The 14016-nt window shown below is 40.6% G+C and overlaps 2 protein-coding genes across 2 annotated transcripts in view; one reads left to right on the top strand and one right to left on the bottom strand.

Moving 5' to 3' along the window:
* Positions 1 to 5227, top strand: part of LOC103131408 (natterin-3-like) — a 10444-nt gene extending 5217 nt beyond the window's left edge. Inside the window, exons 2-3 of the mRNA XM_007543042.2 lie at positions 3143 to 3215; positions 3374 to 5227. Coding sequence (XP_007543104.1) covers positions 3143 to 3215; positions 3374 to 4452 — 1152 coding nt within the window. The 3' untranslated portion in view covers positions 4453 to 5227. The remainder of the gene's footprint in view (positions 1 to 3142; positions 3216 to 3373) is intronic.
* LOC103131399 (uncharacterized) overlaps positions 1 to 10866 on the bottom strand; it is a 19580-nt gene extending 8714 nt beyond the window's left edge. Inside the window, exon 1 of the mRNA XM_016666624.1 lies at positions 10708 to 10866. The gene's annotated coding sequence lies outside the window, so the exon portion shown is untranslated. The remainder of the gene's footprint in view (positions 1 to 10707) is intronic.
* Between the last annotated feature and the right edge of the window lie 3150 nt (positions 10867 to 14016).

Below are 14016 nucleotides of genomic sequence, written 5' to 3'. Positions count from 1 at the left end.
AGAAACAGAGACAGTGATGAAGATGAGGAGGAAGATCTGAGGAAGACCCAATGATTTGACTATACCATGAAAAACTTTTATTTAAATAGATTTACTGTCTCAGACTGTACACGGCTTAGTAATAGCGTCAGAGGTTAAAGGTTATGTTGTGATATTCTAAAAAAAGAAACTGTGGCTTCTCTGGAAAGGTCAAAGGTGAAAGCAGAAAATGGACAGATGAGACCAAAATGGAGACGTTTCGCCTTAACGGGTGTTTGTTATTACGCAATAGTCAGCCCCGGCCTTATCTCACCACCGACTGACTACTGACCAGTTCTCTGTCTAACAGGTCCGGAAAATCCCCTGAAACCCGGGTCTTACCCTAAAATAGGTTTATAAGAGATATTCTATTTAAACTGGCGGCGGAGAAAACTCGTCTAGCTCTAACTACCTTCAATTCCAGAAGTTATGACCCTTTACAGTTGAGAAACAGTCAGCTGAGTAGCCCTCACTGCTGCATAGCTTCAACAACCACTCCTGTTAACGGTAGCTTTTCCCCTTAAAATAACGTGCACTTGTTACCGACTAGATTAGATTTAGTGACTTAGATTTAAGTCCCAGGGCCATTATTTTAATACTCACTAAAGGAAAGTATGAAGCCACCACATCTCTAGAATCATGTATGTTAATTTTACTGTAATCAGGGAAACTACAATGATCAAACGACTCAATTAATCTCAATGTCCACAAGTTCCATCGGTAGTTTTAGTATGTAATTTATTAAGCAAGCTTTAGCAAGGGTAATGACAAGCAGATTTAATTTCAGAGGTTACAAACTTGTAATAAGACAATAAATTCAAATTAAAATCAATTATAACCTGTCCTCATCTCTATCCCTAACCTGTGTCACTAGTTTCACTAAGCGAGGCTTTTGGGGGGCAGTTCAACTCACACCCGATGGCAATTGATCTCGGCAGCTGAAATCTTCAGATGTCCTTGGTCAGAGTCTCTGTCCTGACGGGGCAAAGTCCTCTTTCAGAATAGAAGCAAAGCAGAACTGTCCGTTGTCCTTCAACCGAACAGAATCTTCATCACTCAGTGACCTTCGTCTTTTCTCCAAGTTTGCTGCAGTAGTAGGGATCGTTGGGTGGAGGCAGAGGTGTTAGTCGAATCAGGAACCAAGGCTGGGGGCAGATGGATCTTGTCCCTTCTTTGCGGCGTGAAGTCTCAGCTTCCCCTTGGTCCCAGGGTGCGGTCCTCTGCTGATCTTTCGTCTGCGTCCTCTCGTTGTCTCTCCGTCAGCGCCGCGGACTAAGAACAGTTTCTTTCCTCATCCGCTGGTTTTTAAACCCTTTCAGTCCACAATTGTGTATGTGTCTTCTGACTCATCCCCCTTGAGTGTGTGGAAAGTCCGAACTTTCCCCAAACCCCCTCATCCCCTCCCTGACTCATTGCAGCAACTCCCTTCGGTACTTCCCTTTTTCTGCTGGCCATCTGGCCGTTGAGGCCATTTCTCGTAAATTACTGCCTTTTTTGGAGTTGTTCCAGCACCTCCGCCCAGCCCAGTGTGCTGATTGTGACACAGTCTGCTCTGTTTCTCACGATCTCAAATCTTCAGTCTTCTATAATGTATCATAAAACATAATCAATTCAAAACATGATCAGTTTGTTTTATCAACTTATACTCTCAGTATGATTCTCCTTCACTTATCTGTTCTGTAACTCAAGCTGTTACCATTTCTAATCATCGATGATCAACACACAATAATCAAGTTGTTACTGTTACTACAAATTGAGAAAACAGAACATATATTTCAGTTATACATTACAGACAATCAAAATTGCAGAAAATATATTTCAATCATTCCAACAATTACATTTCATGTATTTTGTATTCTGCTTCTTTTAATCATCATTAAATCAATATACAAGGTTACTGTTATTTCTCAGGCCTTTACTCCGTTTTCTGCGTGTACCGGACAGATCTCACGCCCTCCTGCCAGTTTTCTCGACAAGGGGCGGAGTTATGAGCAAACACCTGGTGGAGCCTTACTGCTTCTCAGTGCAGTGGCATCATGAGGAACACTGATGTGATCACTTCCTGGAGGCGGAGCTTCAACTTCTTAAAGAGACAGACGCTAAATTTCAAGGTCTTAAATAGTGAACTCAAGTTTCCTTAAAGTCATGTTTTATATTTATAGGATTAACTGTAACACAGTTATTTGTGCTATAAATGAATCCATGTGGCTGTAAAACATGTTACTGTCCCTTTAATGAGCAACATGTTAGAAGAAAACCCTGTTAGGCATGGCGGTAGAGGTGTGATGATGTGGGCTGCTTTCACAGTAAAAGGTTCTGGATCGTTCTACAGGAGGAAGTTTCCAAAACAGAACCAGGGCTGGGTCAGAACCAGAACCAAACATAGAGAAGCAGCTTTCAGCTTCTATGCATCACAAATCTGGAACAAACCTCCAGAAAACAACCAGAAAACTGAAGAACGGCCGAAACCCTGAGTTTCTTTAAATCCACACTAAAACCTGCTGGTTGGAGTTGATGAGAAACAAAATAAATGAAACATAATAAATAAAACAAACATAATAAATGAAACGTAATAAATAAAACAAACAAAATAAATGAAACATAATAAATAAAACAAACAAAATAAATGAAACATAATAAATGAAACTGATCACCCAGATAGCACAGAATGATTGAAACAACATTGAATCAATGTCAGCCAGAAACATTGAATCAACGTTGAACGCTGACATTGAAACAACATCGAAAGTGGTCGGTGACTTGTATGTTGAATCAACGTTAGGGTTTCAACCATTACTGACATTATATCAATGTTGATTCAACCATCATCTGTATGTCAACTTACATGCCTATTTGTGTTGATATTACATTGAATCAGTTAGAAATTAATGTTGATTCAACCATCNCAGTTCTAACATCCTTCCACTGACAGAACAGGCTTTAGTACTTTTTGTTGGGAACCTTGCTTATGGCAACTATTAATAAAACTAGTAATTTAGATCACAAATTACCCATTGATTATTTGTAGGCATTTTGAGAGTCACAACTAAATGGTTAAATTGCTGTTTCCATTAAAGCAGATCTTTACTATAACTAATAATAATTTTATTTCTGCTCCTTTTAGTTGCTGTTGTTGCTGTTTCTGCCTTCAGCCAGTCCTCTGGACCTGGAGAGGAACCGACCACCAGATGAAAACTGTAAGGGGAAATATCTTTTAACAATTTCACATCTTCTTTCTTTTTTTAAAACATGTTTCTGTAGAGCTGTTGTTGGAGTAAGTATGTTACTGCTAGCACAGAAGCAGAGATACTCTTAAATAAAAATAGAGTTTAAAAATAATCTTCTTCTTTTACAGTTCCTTCCGGGAACCCAGATGTGTCAGACGGTGTTGCTAAAATCATCTCCTTCTCAACAGTTAGACGTGTTTTGCCTTCTTCTGCTCCGTTCAGACAGAAAATCCCAGTCAACTCGATGCTCCCAGAGTTCGGTAACACAGGAAAACTGCAGTGGGCGACATGGGAGGGTTCCCCTCCAAATGGAGCCGTTTCTATTTACAATAATTATGAAGAACGAATCGACTACGTCTGCAAGGTCGGATGTCATTCTGGTTTTTACAACCCCAGCAAAGGCCCTTACTGCCATTATCCCGTTAAAAAGAAAGAGCATCGTTCCTCCTCTTTTGAAGTCCTTGTGAATGAAGATAATTTTGAAATCTTGCAGTGGAAGGAAGGTTCTTATGGTTCTGTTCCACAGAATTCAGTCAGAACCTGCTCCAGTGAGGAAATGTATGTAGGGAAGAACAAGTACGGATTGGGGAAGGTTGACCCAAAGAGTCGCCTCTTTTATCTTCCCTGGGAGGGGAAGGAATATTGTTACAAGAAGTATGAGGTTCTGACTCAGATGAAGGCTGACAAAGATCTCATCTCTGATGTCAGGTACCACACAAATCAAGCTACAATCTTGAAAGCTCCTCCAAAAACCCTCCAAAGCTCCACTACTGTCAACCATGGCCTCAGTGATGTGACCAAAACAGTTTCTCTGACTAAGACGACCACAGATGAGAGACGGTGGGACATCAGCTCCTCCGTCACATTCGGTGTAAGAACGACCATCAAAACAGGAATTCCTGGCATTGTGGAAGGAAATATTGAAATCAATGCGGAGACGACTCATACGTTCTCAGGTGGAAATACCTGGACAGAGGAGATCTCCCATTCTGTGTCGATACAGCTTACCGTACCACCAAACCACAGCTGCACAGTAAAGATGGTTGGTTATCAGTACAGGATGGACATTCCCTTCACCGCCCGCCTGAAGCGAACCTATGAAGACGGAGAGACCAGATCAGTCATTATGACTGGAACGTATCATGGAGTCCAAGTTGGAGAAATCAGGGCTGAGGTGGAAAGATGTAAACCTTTGCCCCGTTCTTAAGCCTTTTCAAACTAAACACAGGAAGGAAACTGAAAAACTATAAAGTATTGTTAGTACAACGTTACCAGGCATCTGACACAGAGCTTCAGCTTCACTTCTGCTTTTTAATTTAGACTCTAATGTAATCAGTGGGAGTCATGCAGAATATTTCTGGTACATTTCAGGCCTTTTAGTTTTATACTGTATGTTCAGAAAGTTATTATTTTTCACCAGTGATAATTTACTTGTTGTGCACTGAACTTAATTATTCTCCTAAATCATGTTAAAATTAGTGAAAACATCAAGATTAGAGAGACAAATGGGGAGAACCTGCTGGGTTTTTACTGCTGCTTGTAGTAATGAACCAGAACATCATGGAGGCTTTTAACTCTGGTCCTCTGGGACTGGAGGAGTTTTCACAGCTGGTGCAAACTAACTAACTAACTAACTAACTAACTAACTAACTAACTAACTAACTGCTGAGTCAGTTTGTTAGTTTGTAAAGATTCATGTATTTGATTGAAACGTATCAAAAACAAACAAAAGCTTCATTTTAAGCTGCAGCAGCATCATTTCTATCTGCTGTTACATCCATACTAACCTGCTGGGTTTTTACTGCTATATGTCAGTTAATAAATATGGAAATTATTGTAAACAGAGAAATTACTAGACTTACAGGGATTTTATCCGTAATACCTCAATCATATGTCTGCATGACGTACCGTATGTAATTTTTATGAAGAACATGAAATATTTTATTAACAATGTTCTAATTTAAAGTTTATTTAGATCCAGATGAATCATTGTCAGCCATTCTACGTATTTTTTGGCATCAATAAACTTAATAAGCAATTAAATTAAGATTGTTGTTTTGTTTCAAGCCTACATGAATTAATTATTAAATTGTATAAAACTACAGTTTCAAAATGAGCCTTTTCTTTCAGTACAATCACCATTCCTTGATTTGTATTAAATAAAAACATGGTAGATTTTGAAACCAACTGATCAGTTTAACTGTTGAGTTCATCTCAGAATTACTTTCCAGAGGTTTGAACAGATCAGAGCTTTAAGCTGAATTTGTCTAATTTTTCTCAGTTGGTTGAGAAGTTTTGCTCACCAGTTGGTTATGGATGATCAGCTTGTTACACACAGGAGCCACTGTAGCAATTTAAGCTGCTGTGAACTAATCCATGTTCCTGGTTCTGGTCAGGACTCAGACAGCAGCAGCTGCTGCTTAACCTGGTGAAATAAAACCTGCAGCAGTTTTTCTTTGTCCTGGTTAAACAGAAAAGTCTTTATTCTGGAAATGTGTTTAAGGTAACAGCTGCTGGATTATTGAAAGACTATATTTGGTTGTTAAAGTTACATTAAACACATTGTTGTTGTTATGGTTTATGTTGCTTTGCGTTTAGATTCTTATTATTTTCATTCTGTTTCGGCTCTCTGTGCATTTACTTCAGACCGTGAACCGTCAGATCAGGTGTCTACATGTTGGTGTTCCCGCTAAATCCTGAATATGCCCAATTTGGGTCGTCTTGGCCCTTTTATCGCAGCCTGTGGGGTTTACCCTGACTGGGAACGAGAATACGACCTGCTGATTGTGACAGATAGCCAATCAGAAGAACAGAGGGGAATCCCAAACAGCTGACATATCGCGCAACTGTGAGTCTGGTGGACATCGGAGATGATATGTGGAAATGTTTATTATTATATGTAAAGGTCGTTATTATGTTAATTCAGTTAAAAATGTTAACTATAAAAAAACATAGTCGCCTCCAAATCATAGTGCAGCAAACAGAGCGGCTGCTCCCGCTGTCTTTTATCCACCGCCTTTTCTTTTTGTTTCTTTTATCTTTTAAAATGACTCCACAAACTGTCACTATTGCTTCTACATCGTCATTCGTGTTTGGTTATTCTAAATTCCCGTATGCTATATAAGGAGTTTTGTGGATTTTCTTCTGGAATCGGTTCGTGTTGCTCCTGCCTTGGACACACGAACCGATCGAACCTGTTGGACTTTTATCAGCTCTGTGGTCACAGAGGTTTGGAGAATCGGCCGACAATCCTTAAATCTTTCCGTCTAAACCAGACTTCAGACTCACATCTCCTCTCCACCACTGCCCAAACGCTCTGACTCTGGTCGCTATGGTAACGTTTACATATCCCTTCAAAATAAGACACAGATCCGCCACAAAAACGAGCATTTTACTTTCGTGAACATTTTAACTCACGAAAATGACTAACAGAGCCCTGAGCTTGTTTCTCTGCAACGAGACGGTCCCATCTGGGAGTGATGAGACAATGACACCCAAAGTGTTGCTTATATCCACAGCCTGCTTGGTCTCTAGTGGTGAAGCAGTTTGAAGCTTCATTGCCTCATTAGCAGCAGGTCGCTGCATGTTACACAGAGCGGCTTGTAATGTTTGACTCACCTACCGGTCCGGGATAAATCCATCCTCCTGTCTCTTCTCTGGGCCTTTTCCCCTTTGCCAAGAAACTTTCCAAAGATACCTCATCCATCATTTTGCTGCTTGTGGGCTCAATGTTGGCGCGCAAGTAACAGAGAATCCGGTTAAAGGATTTTCAAAATAAAAGATCCTCCAGACTCAAATAATACATAAAACGGAATTATTTAATTATTTCTTGCGCGGCCCGGTACCAATTGGTCCACGGACCGGTACCGGTCCACGGACCGGGGCTTGGGGACCACTGGTTTACATCACACTATTCCTGGTCATCATTTCCCGGATGATCCGTACCGCAGTTTCTTTGTTAATGAGAAGTTCTTGTATTTGCTGTGAATGACGTCGAGGTTCGCGTTGCGTTCCAGAAAACTGCAAACATCGAGACTAATATGAGCACCGCAACAAACTTGAAAACAGCCACGAATGAACGAGTCCGTAAAGTTGTGCAACTAAATTCCATTATAATAATTAATATTAAGATAAGTGTCACAAATCTGTGCAGAAGGATATCAGAGTTGTGGAGCGGCAGCAGGAGCTCTGTGCGCTGCGCTCTGACAACAAACGCAGGGCCGTAATGCAGAATCTGGAGGCTGGGGCCGGGAGGGGGGCTTTAAAATCCTTCTTAGAGTTTTCCAGACAATAGTAGAACACACCAACTACAAACCTTTTTGTACTGTTGTAACCATTAAACAATCTTCAGTTCAGCCTTATAAGTGGAAATACTTTTTTGATGTTACTATTATAAAATTGCTTGCAATTAAGTATTGGCAAAGATCAATTTAATTTTCACAGGTGGTGGAGCGTTGTTGTCAGCAGCTGCTGGAAGTTACTAAAAAAGTTGCTTTTAATGTAACTTAGTTACTTTCCAAATCAAGTAGTCAGTGATCTAAGTTATCAGTAATCAGTAATCCAACTAAAGTTACTTTTTCAAAGTAACTATGCCATCACTGCCTTGCTCATTACTTTCCCACAGCTGCTTCACCTGATCAGACTCACCTGGTTTCTGTTTCCTCCTCAGTACTGAAGCTGCTGGTTTCCCTTGTTTCTTCCTGGTTTCTTCCTTTGCACTCAGCCAAGTCTTTTTTATCTGTTTATTTTATTTGGGCCAGTAATTATTTATTCTTGAGGCATTTAGATTAAGACTCTGTAAAAGAGGCTTCAGCTTGATGCAGTTTTTCTGACTGGGTGTGAAAATGTGAAAGAACTCTTGTAGTTTCCCCACCTGCTGCTGTAAATACTGAAAAAGTCATTATAATATGACATTTAAACATTTATGTATAAAGTTAAAAGTGATTAAATAAATGCAGCTTCTATTGAACTCTAAAACATTTTCTATTCAAAACTAATGAAACTAATGAAACATTACTTTCCCAGAATAATGCCTTCACTTATGTTTTGTTTGAACTAGTTACTTGAAATACAGACAAAATTAATTACAGTAATTTAGAGCTAATTTGGCCTCACCATGAAAACTTTTCAACACAGAATTTAGTCTTTAAACATACATATTCATATTGGACTGTTGTATTACTATATAGTATATCACTGTGTATTATTTATGTTTTATGGGTTATTTTACGATTATTCTTTACATATTTTTAGTGCTGCTGTGGGAGCATTATACGGTATACTGTGATGCAAACTAATCTAAACTAGAAAAAATGTTGTTCGTTGCAAACCAGCTGTAGTTTTACACCTGTCTTCCTCCAGAATGCACCAAGTCTCACTATGACAAGATTACTGACATAAAATTAACAAAACCATTAATACACCAGTTTAAAATCAAACCTTACATTTTTCATCAGCAACCTCAAATTGAAGAATTATCTACCACCAAGTCTCTTAAACTGACTCTGATAAACATAAGATCACCATAAGAAAATGACATGTGAGTCATTAATTCATCACTGAGCAAAATGTTGATGTCATGTTTCTAACAGAAACGTGGTTGGATGAAAAAAATGAAGCACCTGTACTAATGGAAACAGCCCAGAGGGGCAATATTTAGTGTTTTCCAGGCACATAGAGACATTATAAAACAGGTAACTATGTTGATACTGTTTCCTTAAGGCTGGGATTAAATATCATCATTAAATCAATTCTCTGATATTTTCTGTGTGGTTCTCGTAATAAAAGCCAGTCGAGTGGCTCAGATCCACTGAGTAACTGCTGTAAGAGTCTCACAGCGAAGAAAACCTTCTGGCTGCCAGCGTAACTGCAGCCACTCGACTGATAATATATGTAAATAATAATACTAATATAAATTGGTTTATATTAATGTGTATTTGTTCTTCTGGTGTTCATCTTGTAAATGCTGTAAAACAATAAAATTGACAGTAGACATGATCAGATGCTCAACTTTATTAAGACAGTATGAAATTCAGAGAAAGTTTCAGGTAGCAAATCATTTTGCAGAAGATAACAGCTGGATATGATGAAGATATGATCAGAATAGAGGGATATTTGCTCTCACTGAGCATGCTCAGAATAATCAGGACCCTCTACTTATAACACACAAACTCTTTCATGCCTGAATTATTAGTGTTGAGGTTTTTCTCGATGACGTTGATGCCGGCGTTCTCATAGGTGGTTGTTGAGGCCATGTTGAAGATCAGGGTGAGCAGCTTGATGGGATCTTTGCTGCAGTCCGTCTTCTTGTACCACAGGTACACCGGGGTTCCTTTGGTTCCCTCATTCAGGTTTATTTTCACTTGCTCGTAGAGTTGGTTCTCATAGCTCCTTTCGGACGCCTGATCAATGGAGACCTGCAGATCTCTGATGGCCTTATTCTCATCGGTGCTCTGTCGGTACCAGATGAAGACGTAAGGCCCACCTGCACTTCTGTTGGTGTCTTCATCTATTCGGGTGTAACCTTGACGGAACAAGTTGGCATCTGAAGAAGGATTGTTGGTGGCCTGGATGTCACAGATGTAGGTTTGATGCTCCCTCTTCATCCACAGGTAGAGCCAATCTCCTCTAGCTCCACGGTTCAGGTCGCAGGCTGACCTCTCCCACAGAGGCTGGGACTTCTTGGCGTCCTCTTCTGCATTAGTGGTCAGGTCCAGCTCCACGATTGGGACATCATATGGAGAAGAACCTTTCATGTACCACAGGTAGATGGGGCTGCCACAGGTTCCTGTGTTGAGATTATTTTCAACCTGGTAGTACCCTTCATCAATCAGACCTTGTTTCATCGCTTCAGTGAAGGAAAACTGGATCCTGGTGATCGCTCCACAGGTACCGGTTTTGTACCAGAGATAGATTGTGTTTCCTCCTGTTCCTGAGTTCAGATTAACAGGAAGTTGGGTGAAGCCACTTTTACGTAACTTGAGCTCCTCATTGTGGGTCACAGAAACATTGATGTCAGTGATGTACTGCGTCATCTTTGGCTCCTGCATCAAAGTCAAACATGAGAAACACAGTGAAGGAAACTACCTCTGATACAACATGCATCTGGCTACAGAGGAGATCATTTTATTTAAAAGACCCAGTAAAGGAAACAAACTGGAGATCTATGTATCTGATAAATATGAAGCATCTCCACATCTCACTGAGATTCTGCTGCAACAATAAAAGGGGAAATGTCATTCATATGTATTAATAAAACTGTAAAAGCAGAACTAGTGGTTCTAAAGTTGGTTTGAATTCAGACAAAACGGAAATATTTCCAGAATTTAAAAGGATTTGATAGAAAAATGGGTCAAATATGAACCCAGCTGGTTCTGTCCAGCTAAGCTTGTCAAAATGATGGTTTCCAAGTTCTACTGTTAGACAGTTAAAAAGAGATGAACGGATGAAGCTGAACACTCACCTGTAGGCAGGTGATTGATTAGCTGGTTGGATCTTCTGGGCGGCTGAAGGCTGCTGTAGCTGAGCTGCTGTACCTGAGCTGCTCACCTGGTCTTTATAAACCTGCTGGGAGCCGAGAGACGGTGGGAAAACTCCTCCTCTCAGGAGACGGTTTCTCTAAAAACAAACATTCTACAGTTGGCATAAATCAGTTCCACAGAAACATAACTGAATTCCTGACTCACCTGGGGGCTGACGTGTTACAAAGGACCAAACTACTGAAAGGTATTTGGGGGGTGGATGTGTTGGTCTAGCCTCATTGTTGATGTTTGAAGGCGTAAATCAGAGTTTCTGGTTTACTAAAGTAAGCATTTACTTTAATGAAGACTTTATGGATGCTGTGTGGACAAAGAGACATAAACTGATGCCAGAGCTGACAGGCAAGAAAGAGAGAAGACACAGCATTTTATGCTATGATCAATTGGTTATTTTTCCCTAAAAGCAGTACTGTAAGACCTCCAGATGAACCTGGATCCTCTCTAGGACTTGATTGTATTATACATATGCTTGTGGTGTAGCAATATACAATGAAAGTCATATACTAGTAAAAATTAGGAATGATTTAGTGGATGTGACTCCAGGCATGAGCTTTATTGTATGTGTGTCCTAAATATGGACTGCAAAGCCACATTTTGCCTCTGATGAAAAGCAACTGGAACAATTATTAATATATAATTCTTCTTCATGGTTTTGATGGTGGCTTTTGATTAAATGTAATGTTTGTTGTTTCACAATCGGTCTGTAGGTTTTAATCAGGTACGTCACACTGAACTGCCTTGTTGTTGAAATGTGCTATAAAATAAAGTTGTTTTGACTAACATGAATCATCCTGCAGCAGAACATCAGAACCAGCTGTATGTCCGGGTTTGATCTGTGATTTCCTCCAACAGCAGATCCTGCAAGGATTCACAGATTATCCCTGCACAAAAAGGAGAAATCACATCAGGAATAAATCTCTTAGTCTTTGCTTTTTTCTCTCTTTTCTCTGGTTCCTTTTCATCAAACACTTGATGAGAATCTGAGGTCCAAAGGTTGTGGAACAACGTCAGCTACATCCAATGTGCAGGGGGCATTTCAATGTTAGCATCACTGCTTCTGGGAGATGATCAGTGAGAAAATCCACCTGTGGTCTTCTGATCAGATTCTTGGGACAATCCAACATTTTACAGGTGAGCAGCTTCAACCTGGCATTCATCCCAGAGTTTCTGGAACTGCCAGCCTACAGTTTCATGTGTGATGGGGTTGGAGCCTCCTTCAGGAGAAATTTCCTGAGAAAAGTCACAAGTCAGAGGTGGAGATTTCACAATAAATCTTTGGAGAAAGCCTGTTTGGTGAAAACTATGAAGCACAAACACACAGTCATCTTAGACGCACTTTATTACATCATCCAGTTATTTCAACGTTTCCATTTCATCTCCAGATTATTGATTTGATTTATTATCTGCATTTTTCAACAAACATCAACCCTAATTGGTCCCATTAGCATCACTGGATCCTGGGGGCCTGAAACCGTTCAGGTCGTCATTTACAGACAGGGAGAACCTCTTCTCTTCAGGCTGACTGGTTCTGTTCTGACTGAAAGAACCTGGTTCTCCTGTAGGATCACGGTTCTTCTCATGCAACAGTTCAGTAAGGCTCCATAAAGTCATTCACAGGGAAGAACTCCAGGTAGAACATGAACTGTTTGGGTGTAGAACATTTACCAGAACCTTTGTGTTCAACGGTACCAAGGCCCAGGAAGCACCAGTGCTGTTTTGGACTGATCTGGATTTTAGGTTCTGACATTTGATCAAACAAATGTCCAGCGGTCCAAAGGTGCACCAGCACACTGATGGAGAACCAGTCTGACCAGAACCACTAACACGGTAGTGCTTTTTTTTTTTTTTTTTTTACATCTTTATATCTCTTTTCAGACATTAATTACACTTATATATAATTATCCATGTGAATGCATATGTATGCATATGTATTATTTGTGCTGGTGTTCTTTGAGATTAATTGTTTTGATTCATATCATGCACATTTTTATTAGTACTTCATCAAATGTCATGTTATATTTCTGATCAAATTCACAGAGTAGTTTAGAGATGCTCTGATCCTAAGTCACCACAGCCTCCTTGGGTCCTGGCTCTGCTCCTCATTGGTGCTAGCAGTGGCACCAATGAGGAGCAGTAGACTAACACCATTTCAATCTGGAAAGACTCAGACGAAGAAAAAGGAACAATTAAAAGATTTAATGACAGCAATGAATAACAGTTCTTTGGCGCTCGGGCCCCGGCAGCTGATCTGAGCTGAGATTTGATGTGAACTTGATGAACATCCCGATAACCGATTAGGGATGCTCTCCCCCCAAAAAGGGGCTGAGGCCCAAAGAAAAAGGGGGACCTAAAACTTGTGAGCTCGCTTGAGGGTGCGGAGAGAAACATCACAGTACTGGTAGTCGCCAAACAAGTGCAGAAGTCTAGAAGGTGAGAAGCTGGTAGGAGGAATCGAATTTGATTGCTAGAGGGGTTTTCATAATATCATGAAGCCCATTCAAAAAATACCAGGCAAAAGAGTGAAGGATAGTTGAAGGTGCGGAGCCAGGCAGGAGATGGGATCAGTTTTGGGGGGACACAATCGCCTGGAGACAGGCTGGAGGATAGGTGCCTACTGTAAGGGAGCCCTGCTGAAAATATGAGCGAAGAACAACTGAGACATGGGCCAACAATGAGAGGAAGGCTAGGACATGGGCTAGCCGTAGGGCAGGCCATGCTGGGACATGCTGAAAAACTCAGACGTAGAAATGAATGATTGAAGATTTAATGACAAAATTAATAACGGTTCTTAGGAAATGAATGACAGTTCTTGGCGCTCGAGCCCCGGCGGAAGATTTGAACTGGGATCTCGGGTGAACGCCCCGACTCTGATTAGGGATGCTCTCCCCCCCAAAAGGGGCTGAGGCCGGGGCCCTAAGGTGAGAGGAGGGAAAGGGCAACTGATCCGTCTGTACATCCTGCTGTAAACACCGTCCTATCTGAGCTCTTCACAACATGCAAAGGTAATAAAACGAAATAACACAGAGACATGAAGCAACACGGTCATATTTCTCTAAAAGCAGCAACTTTGAACCTGAACAGCTGAACCAGATCTCTGACACCAGAGCTGCGCTACTGTTAAGCTATGAGAGGCTTGTTGAGCTTCGTCAGGCTTCGGAAGTAAAAAGCCCGAACCGTAACCTCCCCGTTAGTCTCTGACACTAACGACTTGAAAATAGGATAAATACATTGTC

The sequence above is a fragment of the Poecilia formosa genome, unplaced genomic scaffold (assembly GCF_000485575.1).
Source record: "Poecilia formosa unplaced genomic scaffold, Poecilia_formosa-5.1.2 Scaffold755, whole genome shotgun sequence".
Taxonomy (NCBI): domain Eukaryota; kingdom Metazoa; phylum Chordata; class Actinopteri; order Cyprinodontiformes; family Poeciliidae; genus Poecilia; species Poecilia formosa.
Note: the sequence above shows the minus strand (reverse complement) of the source record. Positions and strands in the feature narration are given on the sequence as shown.